The 15783-nt window shown below is 40.8% G+C and overlaps 1 protein-coding gene across 23 annotated transcripts in view; it reads right to left on the reverse strand.

Moving 5' to 3' along the window:
- NEB (nebulin) overlaps window positions 1-15783 on the reverse strand; it is a 200884-nt gene that overhangs the window by 117880 nt on the left and 67221 nt on the right. For 22 of the 23 annotated variants that reach the window (XM_084798870.1, XM_084798871.1, XM_084798882.1 and 19 more), the window contains 12 exons: window positions 14708-15019; window positions 14361-14567; window positions 13556-13660; window positions 12286-12393; window positions 8297-8608; window positions 7892-8095; window positions 4423-4527; window positions 3180-3287; window positions 1904-2215; window positions 1369-1572; window positions 1034-1138; window positions 840-947 (listed from right to left, as the gene is read on the reverse strand). In XM_084798870.1, the coding sequence (XP_084654996.1) occupies window positions 840-947; window positions 1034-1138; window positions 1369-1572; window positions 1904-2215; window positions 3180-3287; window positions 4423-4527; window positions 7892-8095; window positions 8297-8608; window positions 12286-12393; window positions 13556-13660; window positions 14361-14567; window positions 14708-15019 (2190 nt within the window). The remainder of the gene's footprint in view (window positions 1-839; window positions 948-1033; window positions 1139-1368; window positions 1573-1903; window positions 2216-3179; window positions 3288-4422; window positions 4528-7891; window positions 8096-8296; window positions 8609-12285; window positions 12394-13555; window positions 13661-14360; window positions 14568-14707; window positions 15020-15783) is intronic. The other variant, XM_084798874.1, reaches the window with a different exon arrangement.

The raw sequence follows: 15783 nt of genomic DNA on the forward strand, positions 1-15783 counted from the left end.
GGTGTATGTGTATGAAAGAATATAATTAGAATATGACTCATAAGTTAACGGGTTTTGCCTGCTTTTTGCAGGTATTATGTAAGCATTTTTCTATGTCATTAACATTCTTTATGAACATGCATTTTAATTATAGTAGGCTTGTCATCACATAGTTGTGCAGTAATATTAAACTCTGCCATGTTGATCATTTGTTTTTAAAACTTTGTATATTTTGGGAACAAAATAACAATGCACTTTTGACTCAGGAACAAAAACATGAATAAAACCTTTTAGCAATGTGAGCAAAACCATCTTTTAACGAAAGAAGAATGAAAAAGGGGATGGTTGCAGGGGATGAGGAGATGACCAAAGCGCATGTGTATGCTGCATTAAGAAAGCAAATAAATATCTGCAGCCAGGCACTGGAGGCTGAGACAGACAGATGGCCATGTGGATGGCTGGACTTTAAGTGACACAGCCTATTTGCTTAGATGCATTCGTTCATATGGCATGCATCAAGTTTTGAAGGACTCTCCCAAAAAGCTGTGATTGTAAGAATAAGAAATATATCACGTGGAGAAGTAAAAAAAAAAAATGATCCCAACTTCAGTTAAGTATGCAGCCCTTTGGTTCAGCATGCAGTGGGCAACTGTGAAACACTCATTATTACAGCTGATGGATAGCTCGAAGCCACAAGTTCAGTATCCTTATTTCAAGCTACTTGCTGAGGTAATAAACTACTAGCAACAATTTTAACTTTGTAGCTTGATCCAGTGTAAATCTAAGAGAGACAAAGGGATGATGGAGCCAAGGCTACGGTGAGAACTTCCCAGGCATACCTAACACTTCCAAGTACTTACATCACTCGCGATGTCTCTGGAGGCCTTGGCTGACTTGATAGGAATGGCATCGAGCCGCATGTCATAGCCTTTCCTCTTGGCTTCCTCCAGGCCAAGCTTATATAATTTCTGCAACAGACATAAATAATGGTAGGTTTGATTTATAATGCAATAATATAAGGAAATATATCACATATGACAAATATATTGCTTACCTCACTGTAGTTTATTTTGTTTTGTTTAGCCAATATAACTTCAGGGGTATCTGGCATAATATGGATGGTGGTTTTATCTTTATTCCAAGCTTCTGTATAGAGGTGCTAAGAACAACAAGAAGACAGGACAGTAATGAACACGTTGAAGCCAGGATCTGTGAATCCACTCTGGGCTGTGTTCAGCTTTCAATGTCTCAGTAAAAAGCAGCTTCCTTTAGAGACGCCGTAATGTTATAGAGAAGAATTGAATGTGATTCTTCTTTCTACAGCAACAGTGCCCCCCCCACTCCTGCCAGAAACATTTAACACCTCCCTCGGGTAGAGAAAGGACTTACATGGTTCATGGTGATAGCATTATTTTTTGCCAAAACCATTGGCATGGAGTCCATAAGGCTGGAAAACTTCAATTTATCGGGGTGCTGACGGTAAATGTGGTCACTCAGGATCTGAGTGGCTCGCTTGTTTTTCTCATCCTCAAGGGAACCGGAAGTCACCCAACCAATGCCTTTCATCCACTGAAGATCAGCCTTGTACAAATTCTGAAATTTCAAGCGACAGGTCACAAATGTGAACACGTAATTCACAAAGAGATAGGAGTTTATGTTTGTAATATTTAACATTTGACTTCCTGGAAATTTAATGAAATACTTAGATTAGAAGCATGTTTTGCCAAGTGAGAGAAATGTACATAGAATGACTTAGTTCTTCATTGCCTAGACTGGCTATCCAGAATATTCCACTGTAGACTATTTCTTTGCAGAATAATGTTGTTTAGATTGCTAGGCAGAGTTTGGGCATTAGTGTATAAACTCAGTCTTTTAGGAAAGGAGACAGAATGTATCACTGAAGAAAGGAAAACCTTAGACTCACATCGCTCTGGAGGTCATAGGCCTGCCGGGCATGGATGACGTCATTCTGGTCAGGCAGGCATGTCCACTGGTGTAAATAGTTCCTATAGTCTGCGTCACTGACCAAGGTCTGGCACTTCTTGGCCAGCACCACCCCCAGCATGTCCACGGGGCTGCTGTACTTGGTCTTCCACTTTTCAAAGTCCTTCTTGTACTCCCTGTCACTCTGAATCTTGGCCACGTGCATAGACCACATCATCTTGGGGTCATCCTTGATGTTCCGGGCTCCAATGTGGTGGCCCAGCTGCTTCCGGAAGCCTTCTTTGTATTTGTACTAAAGGAGTAAAAGTATATCTCATTTCTTTAAAGAATTAACTTTTGTCATCACCTGTGGCTATTTTTAAAACCTATTAATTATAAATATCTTGCTAAGCCTGTAGAGCTACAGACTTCTGTTTTTTGATAGGAAAGAGTAAAGGCTAAATTTAACCACAAGTCATATACATTTAAAAATATTTTATTAATTTATTCATATCACATTTCAATTGTTAGCCCATCCCTTGTATCCTCCCATTCCTCCCTCCCTCCCGCTTTCCCACTACTCCCCTCCCCTATGACTGTGACTGAGGAGGACCTCCTCTCCCTGTATAGGCTCATAGGGTATCAAGTCTCTTCTTGGTAACCTGCTATCCTTCCTCTGAATGCCACCAGGCCTTCCCATCAAGGGGACTTGGTCAAAAATGGGGCACCAGAGTTCGCGTGAAAGTCAGTCCCAACTCTCCACTCAATGGTGGAGAATGTCCTGTCCATCAGCTAGATCTGGGTAGGGGTTTGAAGTTTACTGCACATATTGTCTTTGGCTGGTGCCATAGTTTAGCAGGACCCCTGGACCCAGATCTGCCCGTCATAATGTTCTTCGTGTAGGTTTCTAGGACCCTCTGGATCCTTCTATTTCCCCATTCTCCCGTGTTTCTCTCACCTAGAGTCCCAATAGCATGTCCTCCCCTCTGACCCACTTTCCTGGTAAGTGAAGACTTTCATAGGACACGCCCCTTGGGCTAGTGTTTCGATATAAGTGAGTATGTACCATTTGACTCTTTTTGCTTCTGGGTGAACTCACTCATTATGATATTGAACAAATCATATACATAATAAACTGACCCTTGGTCTTATCCTTACCCTGCACCGCCTGTCCGGGATCATCACTGTTTTAATTTGTGATCCCGTAGATGATTTTTTGCTCAATTTAAAATTACACTCATTACAATCAAATCACTATTTCCAGCATGGCATCTTACTTCGCTGGCAATCTCCCGCGATGCTTTCGCTGCTTTGATCGGAATGGCGTCGACAGGGAGATCGTAACCTTTTTTCTTCAGTTCCTCATAACCCATCCTGTAGAGTTTCTGTCGAGAGAGGAAGACAGTCACTTTGGGAAAACCATTCCCCATAAAGAGTACAATGAGTAAGCAGAGCAGTGAAGCCAATGTACTGCATACGTGAAGAGTCCATGAGAGTTGTCTGTGCTCTGCCCCATTCCACTGCAATTGATATTATGTCTATGAATTGCTAATGATCCTGTTGTAAATTTAAAAGTGCTCTGATTACCAAAGACACAAAATTAAATGCCAGCTCTTTATGCAAGTACTTTAGAGAATGAGGCAGAAGCCAACTGACAGAGAAATGGATGGTCATTGTGGTGGTATTTTCCAGTTAATGCTGTGTTTCATTAGAGGTTGCTGTAGAGAAGAGAAAGCCTTTCAGTCTTACTCCCTTCATGGAACTACTGCGTCATGAGTCAGCGTCTACCTCAGTCTACAGGGCCACTGAAAGGCAGACTGAGCTCTGGAAGTAAGATGGTCCTGTGCAGTTAAAAGAAGACGTCACTGAATTTTAAAACTGTAGTGTCTATAATTTGCTCATTCAGGTTGTGACATAACTGAATAATTCAGAATATATTCAAATGTATTTTTCACCTAGAATCCCACTGCCTATTGATTGATGTTTGACTTTTGTTCATATTTTAGTCTTTGTAGTATTACCCCATATATTCTTTAACATTAAAAATCACTCTATTGGGGTTCAGATTTTTTGCTGTAAATATTTAATTTTTATATCCATACATTTGAAGGATTAGCATTTGACAGCAAAGGAAAATTTTCCTCCAATAGATTGCCTATTTATTTGTTCAAAATTTCACTTAGAATCTATTTGTAGAGCACGAAACATTGTAAACAATATGGATCCAGTAAGACTTGTTTCTTCCCACAGAGGAAAGAGTGAGAATGGTATAAATATTTCATTATGATAATTCATGTAATAAGGAAATGCAAAAATAGAGTGACCTGTGCTCTAATGCTGCTTGAGCTAGGGAGCACCAACACTGGGTGTGCAAAAATCCCTACTAAATTGGAATCAGAGTCATTCATAGTCTGCTAATTAAAATGACTTGGGAATTCAAAAGAACTTTCAGACAACTTCACTGACATAGAAGTGATTAGCAGAGCTTTCTGAAAAGGCACACTGCACTTGGAAACTCACATCACTTGTATTGATTAGGTTGGCCTTAGCCAGAATGATGTCAGGAGTGTCAGGCATGATGTGGATCTGAGTCTTGTCCTTGTCCCAAGCTTCTCTGTAAAGTCTCTAAAATGAGAAATAACAATTTTATCAGTGCTATCGTCAGGTTCAATTATAACCACTCGCTTCAGATGGGATTTATTAAGTTCACATGCATTGAACATTATAATTGATAACAAGATGACAATACAAGCAGAGAATAGACAGACTTTCATCTGAATAGAGATTATGGACCACCTTTTGGTAGTTACAGATACTACTGTCTATAGAAATCAATATATGAAATAAAAGCTTTATTGATTCTATCAAATAGAATAGCATTTTCCAATTTTTAGGCCATCAAAATCTCCCTTAGTGCTTAATTTGCCTTATCTAAAAATGATCTTTTCAAATTATGCCTAGGAACCAGAGAGTCTTAGTTTTCATTTGGTTTACTATTTAAGTTATTTTGGAGGATAAGTAAACTGATGGAGAATTTGGGATTTCCAAAAAGAAGTTTAAAAATTAAAAAAAAAATCTCTTGAATGTGCTAAACCCATCTTCAAATCTGTCTTCAACAGAAGACCATAGGAACCCAAATTAAAAGAAAAATCTCAGCAATTTACTAAAAGTGAAAGTTTGAAAAATAGGATATTTATGTAGTATCAAGCTTTATCAACAAGAAATTTATCAATTACAAGTTTTGAGCCCTACTCCTGGTGCATTTGATGATAATTTGCCAAATGAGGTAGTACAGTGCATGCCTTTGATTCCAGCACTTGAGAGGCAGAGGCAGGCATCTCCATGAGTTCAAGGTCACCCAGAGATACATACTGAGACTCTGTCTTTATTTTTTTTCAAAGGATAAAATGATTAATTCAACAATAGAAGAATCTGGCAATATCACTTTAAGCAACTGATAAGAGTTCAAACAATCAGCAACAGGACAATTTGATGTCCTGGGCCTGAGGAGGGCACGGTATGTGTCTTCCTCTTGAAGCTGGGTGTTGTGACACACGCCTTTAATTCCAGCAATTGGGAGGAAGAGGCAGGTGGATTTCTGTGAGTTCAAGTCCAGTCTGGTCTACAAAGTGAGTCTAGGACAGCCAGGGTTGTTACACACAGAAATCGTGTCTTGAAGCCTACCCCAAGTCCCACCTGTACCCCCAAAAAAGACATGATGTAAATCATCCCAAGGATACCCTGAAAATACAAGGTGACATAGAGACAGTGGGAAAATACTCCAGAGTAAAATGCAATGGTGACCCCCGATTCCATAGACAGCCAGGGGGAATATTTTCCCTTTTTTTAAAAAATTTTTTAAATTTATTATGTATGCAGTGCTCCACTTGCAGAACAAAAGATGGAACCAGATCACTTATAGATGGTTTTGCACCATCATGTGGTTGCTGGGAATTGAACTCAGGACCTTTGGAGGAGCAGCCAGTGCTCTTAACCTCTGAGCCATCTCTCCAGCCCATATTTTCCTTTTTAGTACAAAGAGTATTTGTAGTAAAATTGAATGCCTTTTTATTTTCTAACATTGTGTCTGTGTGTGCGCGCGCGCACGTGTGTGTGTGTGTGTGTGTGTATAGGGTCCAGGTACTGTGGCTTGCACATGGGAGGCAAAAGGACAACATGCAGGAGTGGTTTCTCGTTCACCACGTGGGCTCCAAGGCTCATTGAACCGTCTCGCCAGCCATCTCCCCAGTATAAACATTTTCAACAATTCATTAATTCCTTATATTTGCCAAGTTCCCTTTAAGATGTATGGTCTGGGGCATTCAAAGGGTTGCTACTTTTGTAATGTACGAATATGCGTCCTATCATGAAGAAGGTCCAGAGAAGTTAATTAGGCCTTCAGGACCAAGCTGAAAAAAAGGCTCGTTGACATTAATATGTGTTTACTCAAGCTCTTTAACAATCTTTCTGGTAAGAACGGTGTAACTGTTGGTGTTACACACTGGGAGGCTCTTGGTTGTAAGGGACAGTCTAGAGTCTTATGGGATTTTTAGTAGCCATGCCTGCTTCCTAGCCACTAGAGGCCAGCAGCACACCACCTCCAAGTTGGGCAAGCAAAGGGGAAAAAGCCTCCTAGGTACTGTAAAATTTCTGCCACGGGGCGAAGTATCCCAGAAGAGAGCCACGAAACTAGATGATTTCCTCAATATTAAATGCCACCTTGACCCTACAGAATGTACAATGAATGCCAATATTAATTAGATCAGTACATTCAAAATAAGATGCTCAAGGACCCTAGCTGGTCTGGCTTGTGCCCGAGTGTGCAAAGCCCTCACAGACTTGCTCACACTTGCTCAGCATCCCTGCAATTATGACACAAACTGGTCAGCTTTACAGTCTAGTCTTTTCCCTTATCTTCTTGGTTCAGAGTTTTTCTTTCTTTCTTCCGTCCTTCCTTTCTTTCTCTTTTTTCTCCAAGAAATTAAGATTCTAAGAAAGGGACAATGTTCAGGAGGAAAACAAAACAAAACTAAACCTAAAATATGCTTGCTTGTTCGTCCATCTTTTGTAGCCAAAGTGTATCACAAAGACAAAAAGAGAAGAAATGGAGATTGAGACAGGAAGAGACTGGCAGGCTTGCACCTGCTACAACTTTTGGAAAACAAAATGGTTGTCTGTGTTTGGTTAGGAGCAGAGGAGCCATGGCTATCAGTTGTAAAATAGAGCTTTATGTATCAGTTAAGAACTAATATATGCACTGACAATGTTCAAGCTTAGGCTGAGTAGCAACAGTGTCTACCTCTTGTCTGTATAAAATCATTGCACATAGCTGCTTTTCTTTACCTCATCCTATCAGTACTTGTTAAGTCCCTGCTCTACGCCAAGCATTGGTGCTTGTGCTAGTGAGGAACACTAAAGGCAGAATACATACTCACTATGCCATGGAATACACATGATCTTGATCCAGCTAGACTAAATGCATCATGATCATTTTGTCTTTAAAACAAGTATACTTTTGTGGTACTGAGAACTGAACCTTGGGCCTCATGCATGCTAGGCAACTATCCTCAGAAAATAAAACCTTTTAAGGGAGGTGTGGCTCTGTGGCAAACAACAACAACCCCAAATCTGTTTCTTTATAACATTTCCACTGTGTAAGGCTCTCAGAATTGCTCTCTTTCCTTCGTTATGTTCCAATAAAAAATACATAAGTCCTTAATATTTTTAGGTTTCAAAGAAAAAAATCACATTCAACAATTTTTATTATATTTTGTTAAGTAAGGAAATTTGGTTGAACTAAGATTGGCAATAAACTGCATTTAATTATTTAGTGTAAAGTGGTTGACAATTCAGATAGATCAAGCCAATATAAAACATTACGTTGTACTAAATGAGACGAGGTGATGTCTGTGTTCTACTCATTCGCTAAGTGAATGTTCCTAAATGACAGGTTATAACTGATTCCGTCCATTTCTAAAGAAATACTCACGTCACTCCTGTTTTTGGCATTTGTTTTTGCCAGAACTATGTCCATGGCATCAGGGATGCTGGTGAACTTATTTCTGTCTGGAGGTTGACGGTATTTCTTCTCACTGATGATTTCCGAAGCTCGCTTGTTCTTTTCTGCTTCCAAAGAACCCAAGGGACTCCATCCTATGCCTCTCAGCCACTCAAGGTCAGCTTTATACATGTTCTAGCAAAAGATAAAACAAGCCATCAAAATCCCGTCTTCACCTTCACCATGGCTAGGGGATGCTGTTATATCACATGACAGACAAGTATGTCTTAGGTGGTTAATGACAATTCCTCTTTCCAATCTCTCTTTTTCTCCTCCACACAAACAGCTATTAACATGTGGAGTAATTTTAAGCTACCTAGTTTGATGGACACTGACCTCGCTTTGCAACTCGTAGACTTTTTTAGCTTGGATGACGTCATTCTGATCCGGCAGGCACGTCCACTGGTGTAAATAGTTCCTGTAGTCCGCATCACTGACCAAAGCCTGGCACTTTTTGGCCAACACCACGCCCAGCATGTCCACAGGGCTGGTGTATTTGGTTTTCCACTTCTCAAAGTCCTTCTTGTACTCCCTGTCACTCTGCATTTTGGCTACATTCATTGATAGCACAAGCTTTGGGTCATCTTGTACACTCTGGAATCCAATATGGTGTCCCAGTTGTTTCCGGTAGCCTTGTTTATATTTAAACTGAAATCAGGAAACACAGTCTTTTTTTAATAACATAAACAAAAGCTAAGTTAAACTCAACTTGCATTGTTGTTATACTTCCCTTCCCCCAAAAAAGCCAGATGTAAAAGAATGATTTCCGAGCTAACCTAACAGGAAATGTTTTCTTCCTTATGTAGGCCCTGTTTAATCATATCTATCCAAAGAATATAATGTAGTGGAGCATCAAGACAGGTTATCATGAGAAATCTGTTCCACCTAAAGGCAGGAATATGTGCTAGCGTTGTTGTCTGACTTCAGGAAAACATTTAGCAAAATGCTTGTTACATGTTTATGAGGAAAATAAGGGCTGGATGACACGGAAAGAGCGCTGAAGATGTATGACTGGGTGAGCAAGCTAAAAATGTAGATTACAGGATTTTCATGTGATTATATTATATAGCTTTGTCTAGATTGGAACTTATGTCTTATGGGAACAGATAGGACTACCTTGTTATTTTGGTTAGAAGCAAAACTCCACAAGGGCTCAACAACTTGTCAAGTAGGTAAAAAACAAAAACAAAAACAAAAACAAAAACAAAAACAACTATGCAAATTTAAGATAACAAACGTAAAATCCAGGAAGATGTAGCCGGGGGAAAAGGCATTACTACTAAAAGACAACAGCATTGCCAACAAGTGAATGACAGCTGCTTAATGTAAGACACTAAATGCAGACCAGGACTCAGACACAGGCTCTGCTGCCTCAGATTACACACACGTTTAAACTATTGTGACTTTAAGCTGACTATATCCTCATACTGGTTGATCTGCCTTCTTGACTTGCTTGGATATAGACTCATCTATAGGCTGAAGGCACACCTCTGGGTGTGTCTGTAAGGGCATTTCCAGAAGGAAAAAGACCCACTCTGCATATGGATTGCAGTCCCGTGAACCAGGGGCCTGGCCTGAAGGAAAAGGGAAAAGGAGACAGCCGCATGAGTGTCAGCTTTCCCATCTTCAGATTACCGGTTTAGAGTGATGTAAACTGAGGTGCTCTCCATGCCTTCTTTGCCAGAATGGATAAAGCCTTAGAAACTGTGAATCAAAACACTTTGTCTTTCCTTGCTTCTTTCTGTGTGGTGTTCTGGGTCATAGTGATCCAAAAGCTACCCAGCACAGCCCTTGATATGGACAGCCTGACAAAACAGCTTATATATTAAAAAAAAAAAGCAGAGCCATTAATTCTGTATGGAGCAGAGATAAACACATACCAGGAGCTCATTTAAGCTGGCCTGAGCTCCTGCACCAACAAAACGGTAAAATTTGACACACTATTTGAAGATGATAAAACAAAACAAATCACAAATAGAATGAACTGCTAATGGAAGGTTAAATGTAGCTCTAAAACTAAAACCAAAGGAGAATAACGATACTGGGATGCTTGAAGGAATGTCACATAGAAGAACAATGATACTAAAGAACACAGTCTTAGAGAGGATTATGAAATACCACATAGAAACAGAAAGCGGTCTGATAAGAGCTGGGCCCAAGCCAACCAAGAACACAGCCACTCTGCAGATCACGGAAGTCCTCTGCTTGTGATACCCGAGTTTGCAATTAGCATCCTCCCTCCATGCCACGCATGAGGAAAGGCAGGATGTCCGGCCAGAGATTTGAACTAAACCACCTTTCTATCTCCCAATTCCAGTTTCCATTAGCGTAACTTACTACATTACCCACTTCAAACGTACCTCTAATTTTATGAAATGCTACAGATACTAGAACCATTTGAAGCCGAGAGGGAACACAATTTCTTCCGTCGTGGGAAAGGTCACAAGTAGCTGATTTAACTGTGAAGTTTCAAGTGGGTTTGTAAGGAAAGCAATGAGGAACTGGTGGCCACGGGGTTGCTCGGAAATTGTGGATGCCCCTTCAGTTGCTACACTATCATTAGCACATGACACTAAATGAAAATCTGTCTGCTTTATCATGTAGGCTCATCATTTTTTCAGTTCAACTTAATGAGTCTTGATCCGAAAGCCAGAGAGTTCGAATTATTTCCTGGTATTTTTGGAGGGCCACAATTAAATTACATAGTGTTTCCCCCTGTGTTGTTTGAATTTCTTGTCAGATTCTGTTTTTCCGTATCTCTTTTTCCCCTTCTACTTTGGCCTACATGTAGAAGCAAATCCTGTGGTTGGTTTTTCCTTTTGCTTTTTTTTTTTTTTTTTTTTAGATAGGGTGTCACTATGTAGCTCTGGGCTGCCCTAAGATTCATATAGACCGCTGGCCTCAAACTCAACAGACATCTGCCTGCCTCTGTCTCCTGAGTGCTGGGATCAAAGGCAAGAGCCAATACCCAGCTTGCAAATCACTGTTTATGTTGAGGTTTTTAAGAGGATGTGTGTCCCTATGGAAGTTTGGTAATTCATTCTCTAAATTAAGGAGTCTTCAAAATTTTTTATAACTATAATTAAAAAAAATAAAACATACACATGAGAGACAGAGAGACAGAGAGAAACAAAGAAGGAGAGAAACTTAATATGCTTCTGTCACAGGGCATACATAGAGGTCAGAGGATAACCTGTGGGAATCATTTTCTTACTTCTATCCAATGGATCTCTAGGATCAAACTCAGGTGGTCAGGTTTGGCAGCCGTCACTGTCACAGTAAACCAGCCTCCATAAGTTAATTTTATTATATTTATTCATTTACTTGTGTGCATGTGTACATGTGTGGGTACATGAAAACCACTGTTCACATGCAGAGGCCAGAAGACAACTTATGGAAGTCAGTTCTCTCCTTCCATCATGTGAGCTTCAGGGATTGAACTCGGGTCTTCAGGCTTGTCTGCAAACTCCTTTACCCACAGAGCCATGCCACCCTCCCAAGATAATCTCAGTTTCTTCTAGTTAGTTTTTGAGATTATCAAATTAAATATTTATTTATATGCAAGTGAAATATAATTTATAAAAAATGTAGTAAATATAGGGACCATATGTAAGGTATCACCAAAAGTTCCAACTTTTCCAGCCATATGAGGGAATCTGCCCTTTGGAGCACACATGGCATTTTGTTACTAACCAGATCTTTAGAATGTGAAGAGAGCCTTTCTGAATTTTCAGTGCCTACAGCTAACTTATTATTATAATTATGCGAGTGCAAGGAAGGGCTAAATTAAAATGACTGATGGCTAAAAACTATTAACCTCAGCTTGCTAAAGTTGATTTATCATCTGGCCTGAAGTTGTCTAAAATAGACAAATAAAAAAACAGGAATATTAATTTTAGGCAAGGCATAAAACTCCCGCAATGTCTACTTTCATTGTAATATCTGGAACAGCACCTTATTGTAATGGGTCTTAGAGGGACTCTGGCTACTGGGTGACTGGAAAAGCCCCTTTGATGTTTGGAGCTGGGGGAGACAATTCTTAGTAAACAGGGTAGAAAGAGATAAAGAAACAAAAGTATAAGCCGGGCGTGGTGGCGCACGTCTTTAATCCCAGCACTGGGGAGGCAGAGGTAGGCGGATTGCTGTGAATTCAAGGCCAGCCTGGTCTCCAAGGCTAGTCCAGGATAGGCAAGGCTACCCAGAGAAACCCTGTCTCGAAAAATCAAATAAAAAACAAAACAAAACAGAAGTACATTTCAAAAGTAATCAACATTACATCACCAGCCCAGCTGAAAACACATTCTTCTGCCCACAGCAGCACTTACGTCACTAGCGATGTCCCTTGATGTCTTTGCCAGCTGGACAGAAATCGCGTCTACAGGGAGATCGTAGCCTTTCTTCAGAGCCTCCTCCCAACCCAGTCTATAGGATTTCTGAAAAGCAAAGAGACTCTTTAGCACTCTTCTTTCTATATTAAAACCGCAGACAAGCCAAAGACTGCACAGAGAGTGGATGCAGAGCCCTATGATCATCTCTCTTGCCTCTGAACACATAACAGCAACCAGGTGGCTTGCTAAGCACAGACTCAGCACCAGCACAGTGTCATGCGATCTAGCACTGGTTTTGGTTCCATTTTGGGGTGATGGTGCATTTGAGGGCATCATCTACTATTTAACAACAATCTGGTCCTATCAGGTTTATAAGGTGCCTTTTGTCCTGTTGTTAACAAACAGGCGTGGAGCACTGTTTTAAATATCAACATTAAGATAATAAAAAAAAATAAAGAAAATAATATCACACAATTTCAATCATTTGTGTACATGGCAACAGTAACAAAGACCTTTGTAAGTTGCAATATATGAGCTAGCTGTTCTAGTCCAATTTGTTGGGGGGGTATGTAAAAAGTCACCAAAGCATAATGGTCATCTAGTACGTTCTATATACAGGGTTTATTGTATACAATAAACAGATTTTCATTGGTTCCTCATGGCAATCCAATGTCATAGGTACTTTTATGGTCCTGATTTTAGTAGTGAAGGAACCAGACTTCAGAGTAGGTGGTTAGTCTAGTATCAAGCAATGCACAGATGCCAAAGCTTACATCACATCTGTTTGATGTAATTTTATGTTTCAATAATTATTTATGGCAACTCTGCTTTGCCTCAAGCACAATGAGCAGAGAGAGAGAGAGAGAACAGATGCAGCTCCTGCCTCCCTGGGGCAGACAGCTGAGGCCTTTGCTCCTAACAATATCTTGAAAGCTTTCTAGGAGGAAGAGCTTGGTTCACTCCCGATGCTCTAGCATTTACGGCGGTTATTTTCTATTACATCAGGGCCTTTTTGTTTTTGTTGTTGTTGGGTTTTTTTTTTGTTTTGTTTTGTTTGTTTCTTGAGACAGGGTTTCTCTGTGTATCCCTGACTGTCCTGGACTCACTCTGTAGACCAGGCTGGCCTCGAACTCAGAAATCTGCCTGTCTATGCCTCCTGAGTGCTGGGATCAAAGGTGTGCACCATCACTGCCTGGCCTATTACATCAGTTTAGAACTTAGTAAGTTTTGAGACAAAACACGTCATTGATGTGCATGCCTTCTTTACCTGACTGTAAAGTGACTGGTTCTGCTTGGCTTGCAGAATGTCTGGTGTATCAGGCATCACATGAATCTTGGTTTTATCTTTATTCCAGTCAATGGTGTATAAATGCTAGGAAGCACAAGAAGAGATAGATTAAGTCTGAATAATGGATAAGAATAAATAGGAAAGAAAATAAACAGAATATTTGAATGCATTTAGTTTAAACTATCCTTTTAAAAAAGACTCTCATTATATATACATACACATATATATATACATATACATATACATATAATCTATCTACTACCTTTCAACTTCCCATCATCCTGCTCATCCTTCTAACTGCTAGTGTACAGATGTGTGTTGTCACACCTGGCTTTAATGTCAGGTTTGGAAAATAATATTTTGCATCTTTTCCATCTTTAGAATAGAATGAAAGTACTTAGGTTATATGCATTTAAAAATCTAAGCAATTTTTTTTTTTTTTGGATTTTTGAGACAGGGTTTCTTTGTGTAGCCTTGGCTGTACCAGACTCACTTTGCAGACCAGGCTGGCCTCAAACTCACAGCCATCCACCTGCCTCTGCCTCCCGAGTGCTGAGATTAAAGGCGTGTGCCACCACGCCCGGCAATCTAAGCAATTTCTAACTCAACTAGATGATAAGGAAGACACTGTAAGAGAGGGACACTGAAATATCACAGATCAGTGCTCTGTAAGCATTTGCCATTTTCCTAGGCATGTGGGACCTGAGTTTAACTCCCTGAGTAAGGGCCACAGATTTTTGGCCTTTCCTTGATTGGGAGGAAGGAAGAGCACCGTTCTCTCTACCTTATTCATGGTGTGAGCGTTCTGCTTTGCCAGCACCATGTCCATGGAGTCGGTCAACTTTTTAAACTGGAAGTTGCTAGGATGCTGGCGGTACTTCTGATCGCTGGCATATTCAGTTGCTTTCTTGGCCTTCTCCACCTCCAGGGAGCCAGCTGGGCTCCAGCCGAGCCCTCTGTACCACTCCTTGTAGTCTTGCTTATACTCGTTCTATAAAGAAAGAGACAGACTTGACGTCACCTCTTCAACTAAAACACAGGCTGTGGTACCTAAGACTGCGATGCCCCCAGGATGGGCCTGCCCACCCCGGGACGGGCCCACCCACCCTGTCATCTGAAAGACTCTCTTACGTCACTCTGGATGTGATTCATATTCCGGGTCAGCTCGATGTTCATCGCATCGGGGAGGAGAATGTACTTATGAATGAGGCGCTTGTAGTTAGTGTTGGTGATGTTGGCTTGCGCGTCCTTGGCGGCCGTGACGCTCAGCATGTCAGCAGGAGTATGGTAGCTGGTCTTCGTCTTCTCATAGTTTTTCTTGTATTCTCGATCCGACTGCATCTTAGCCACGTGCATGGAGTGGACTAATTTGGGATCATCCTCAAGACTGCGAAAACCAACCATCTTTCCTTTCTCCTTTTCATAATTATGCTTGTATTTATACTGCGAAGGAAATATGAATTAATATGAAGAACAATTTCCTTAACTAAAAAGATCATTCTAGTGTCAAGATTGTGTATTTCATATAGTCAGTACTTGGATACAGCTCCCCTGCGGACAGAGCACATTTCTGACATGGGCGTGTGGAACCCGGCAGGAGAGTTCTTATCCCAGTCCTCATTTTATATGCGACTACACGCTGAGTGAATGCCTCAGGTGAATGAGGATGGAGTGCACATCATCCTGTGCCACAGTGATTTGTGCTCACACTCTGCTGTTACAGGAAGATGACAGCAAACGAGAGAAAAAACAAGCAGTCCACTGCTGCCCAGTGGAATAAACCAGCCAGTCCCTTACTGCTGAAATATTAGTGCAAGGACGGAACTAATTTTTGAGCAGCTTTGTATCCTGGAGGATTTTTTTTTTTTTCTCTCCAAACTGACAAAACTAAGGAGAAATGTTGCTATTCCCACCTAGCTTCCATAGGGGGAGATAGTGAGCAATGTCATTGCTTCCGTTTATAGGGTTATGTGGCTGTTATGGGGCAGGAGGCTGGGGGAGGAAAGGGAAGAGACTCCAGTATTCTACAGGAAGAACCTGGAGTTCTCAGCAATGGAGGGATGGTGAGGAGCTCTACGGGAAGGGAAGATGCAGGACAAGGGAGAAAGAGGACAGTACAGCTGGGAACAACGTGGCTAGCAAGGAGAGCTTTGCCCTGTGCTCCTCATTGATCCACACCATGAAACCCTTCTGAGAGCAGATTTCTG

This window comes from Acomys minous (genome assembly GCF_964271855.1).
Source record: "Acomys minous genome assembly, chromosome: 10".
Taxonomy (NCBI): domain Eukaryota; kingdom Metazoa; phylum Chordata; class Mammalia; order Rodentia; family Muridae; genus Acomys; species Acomys minous.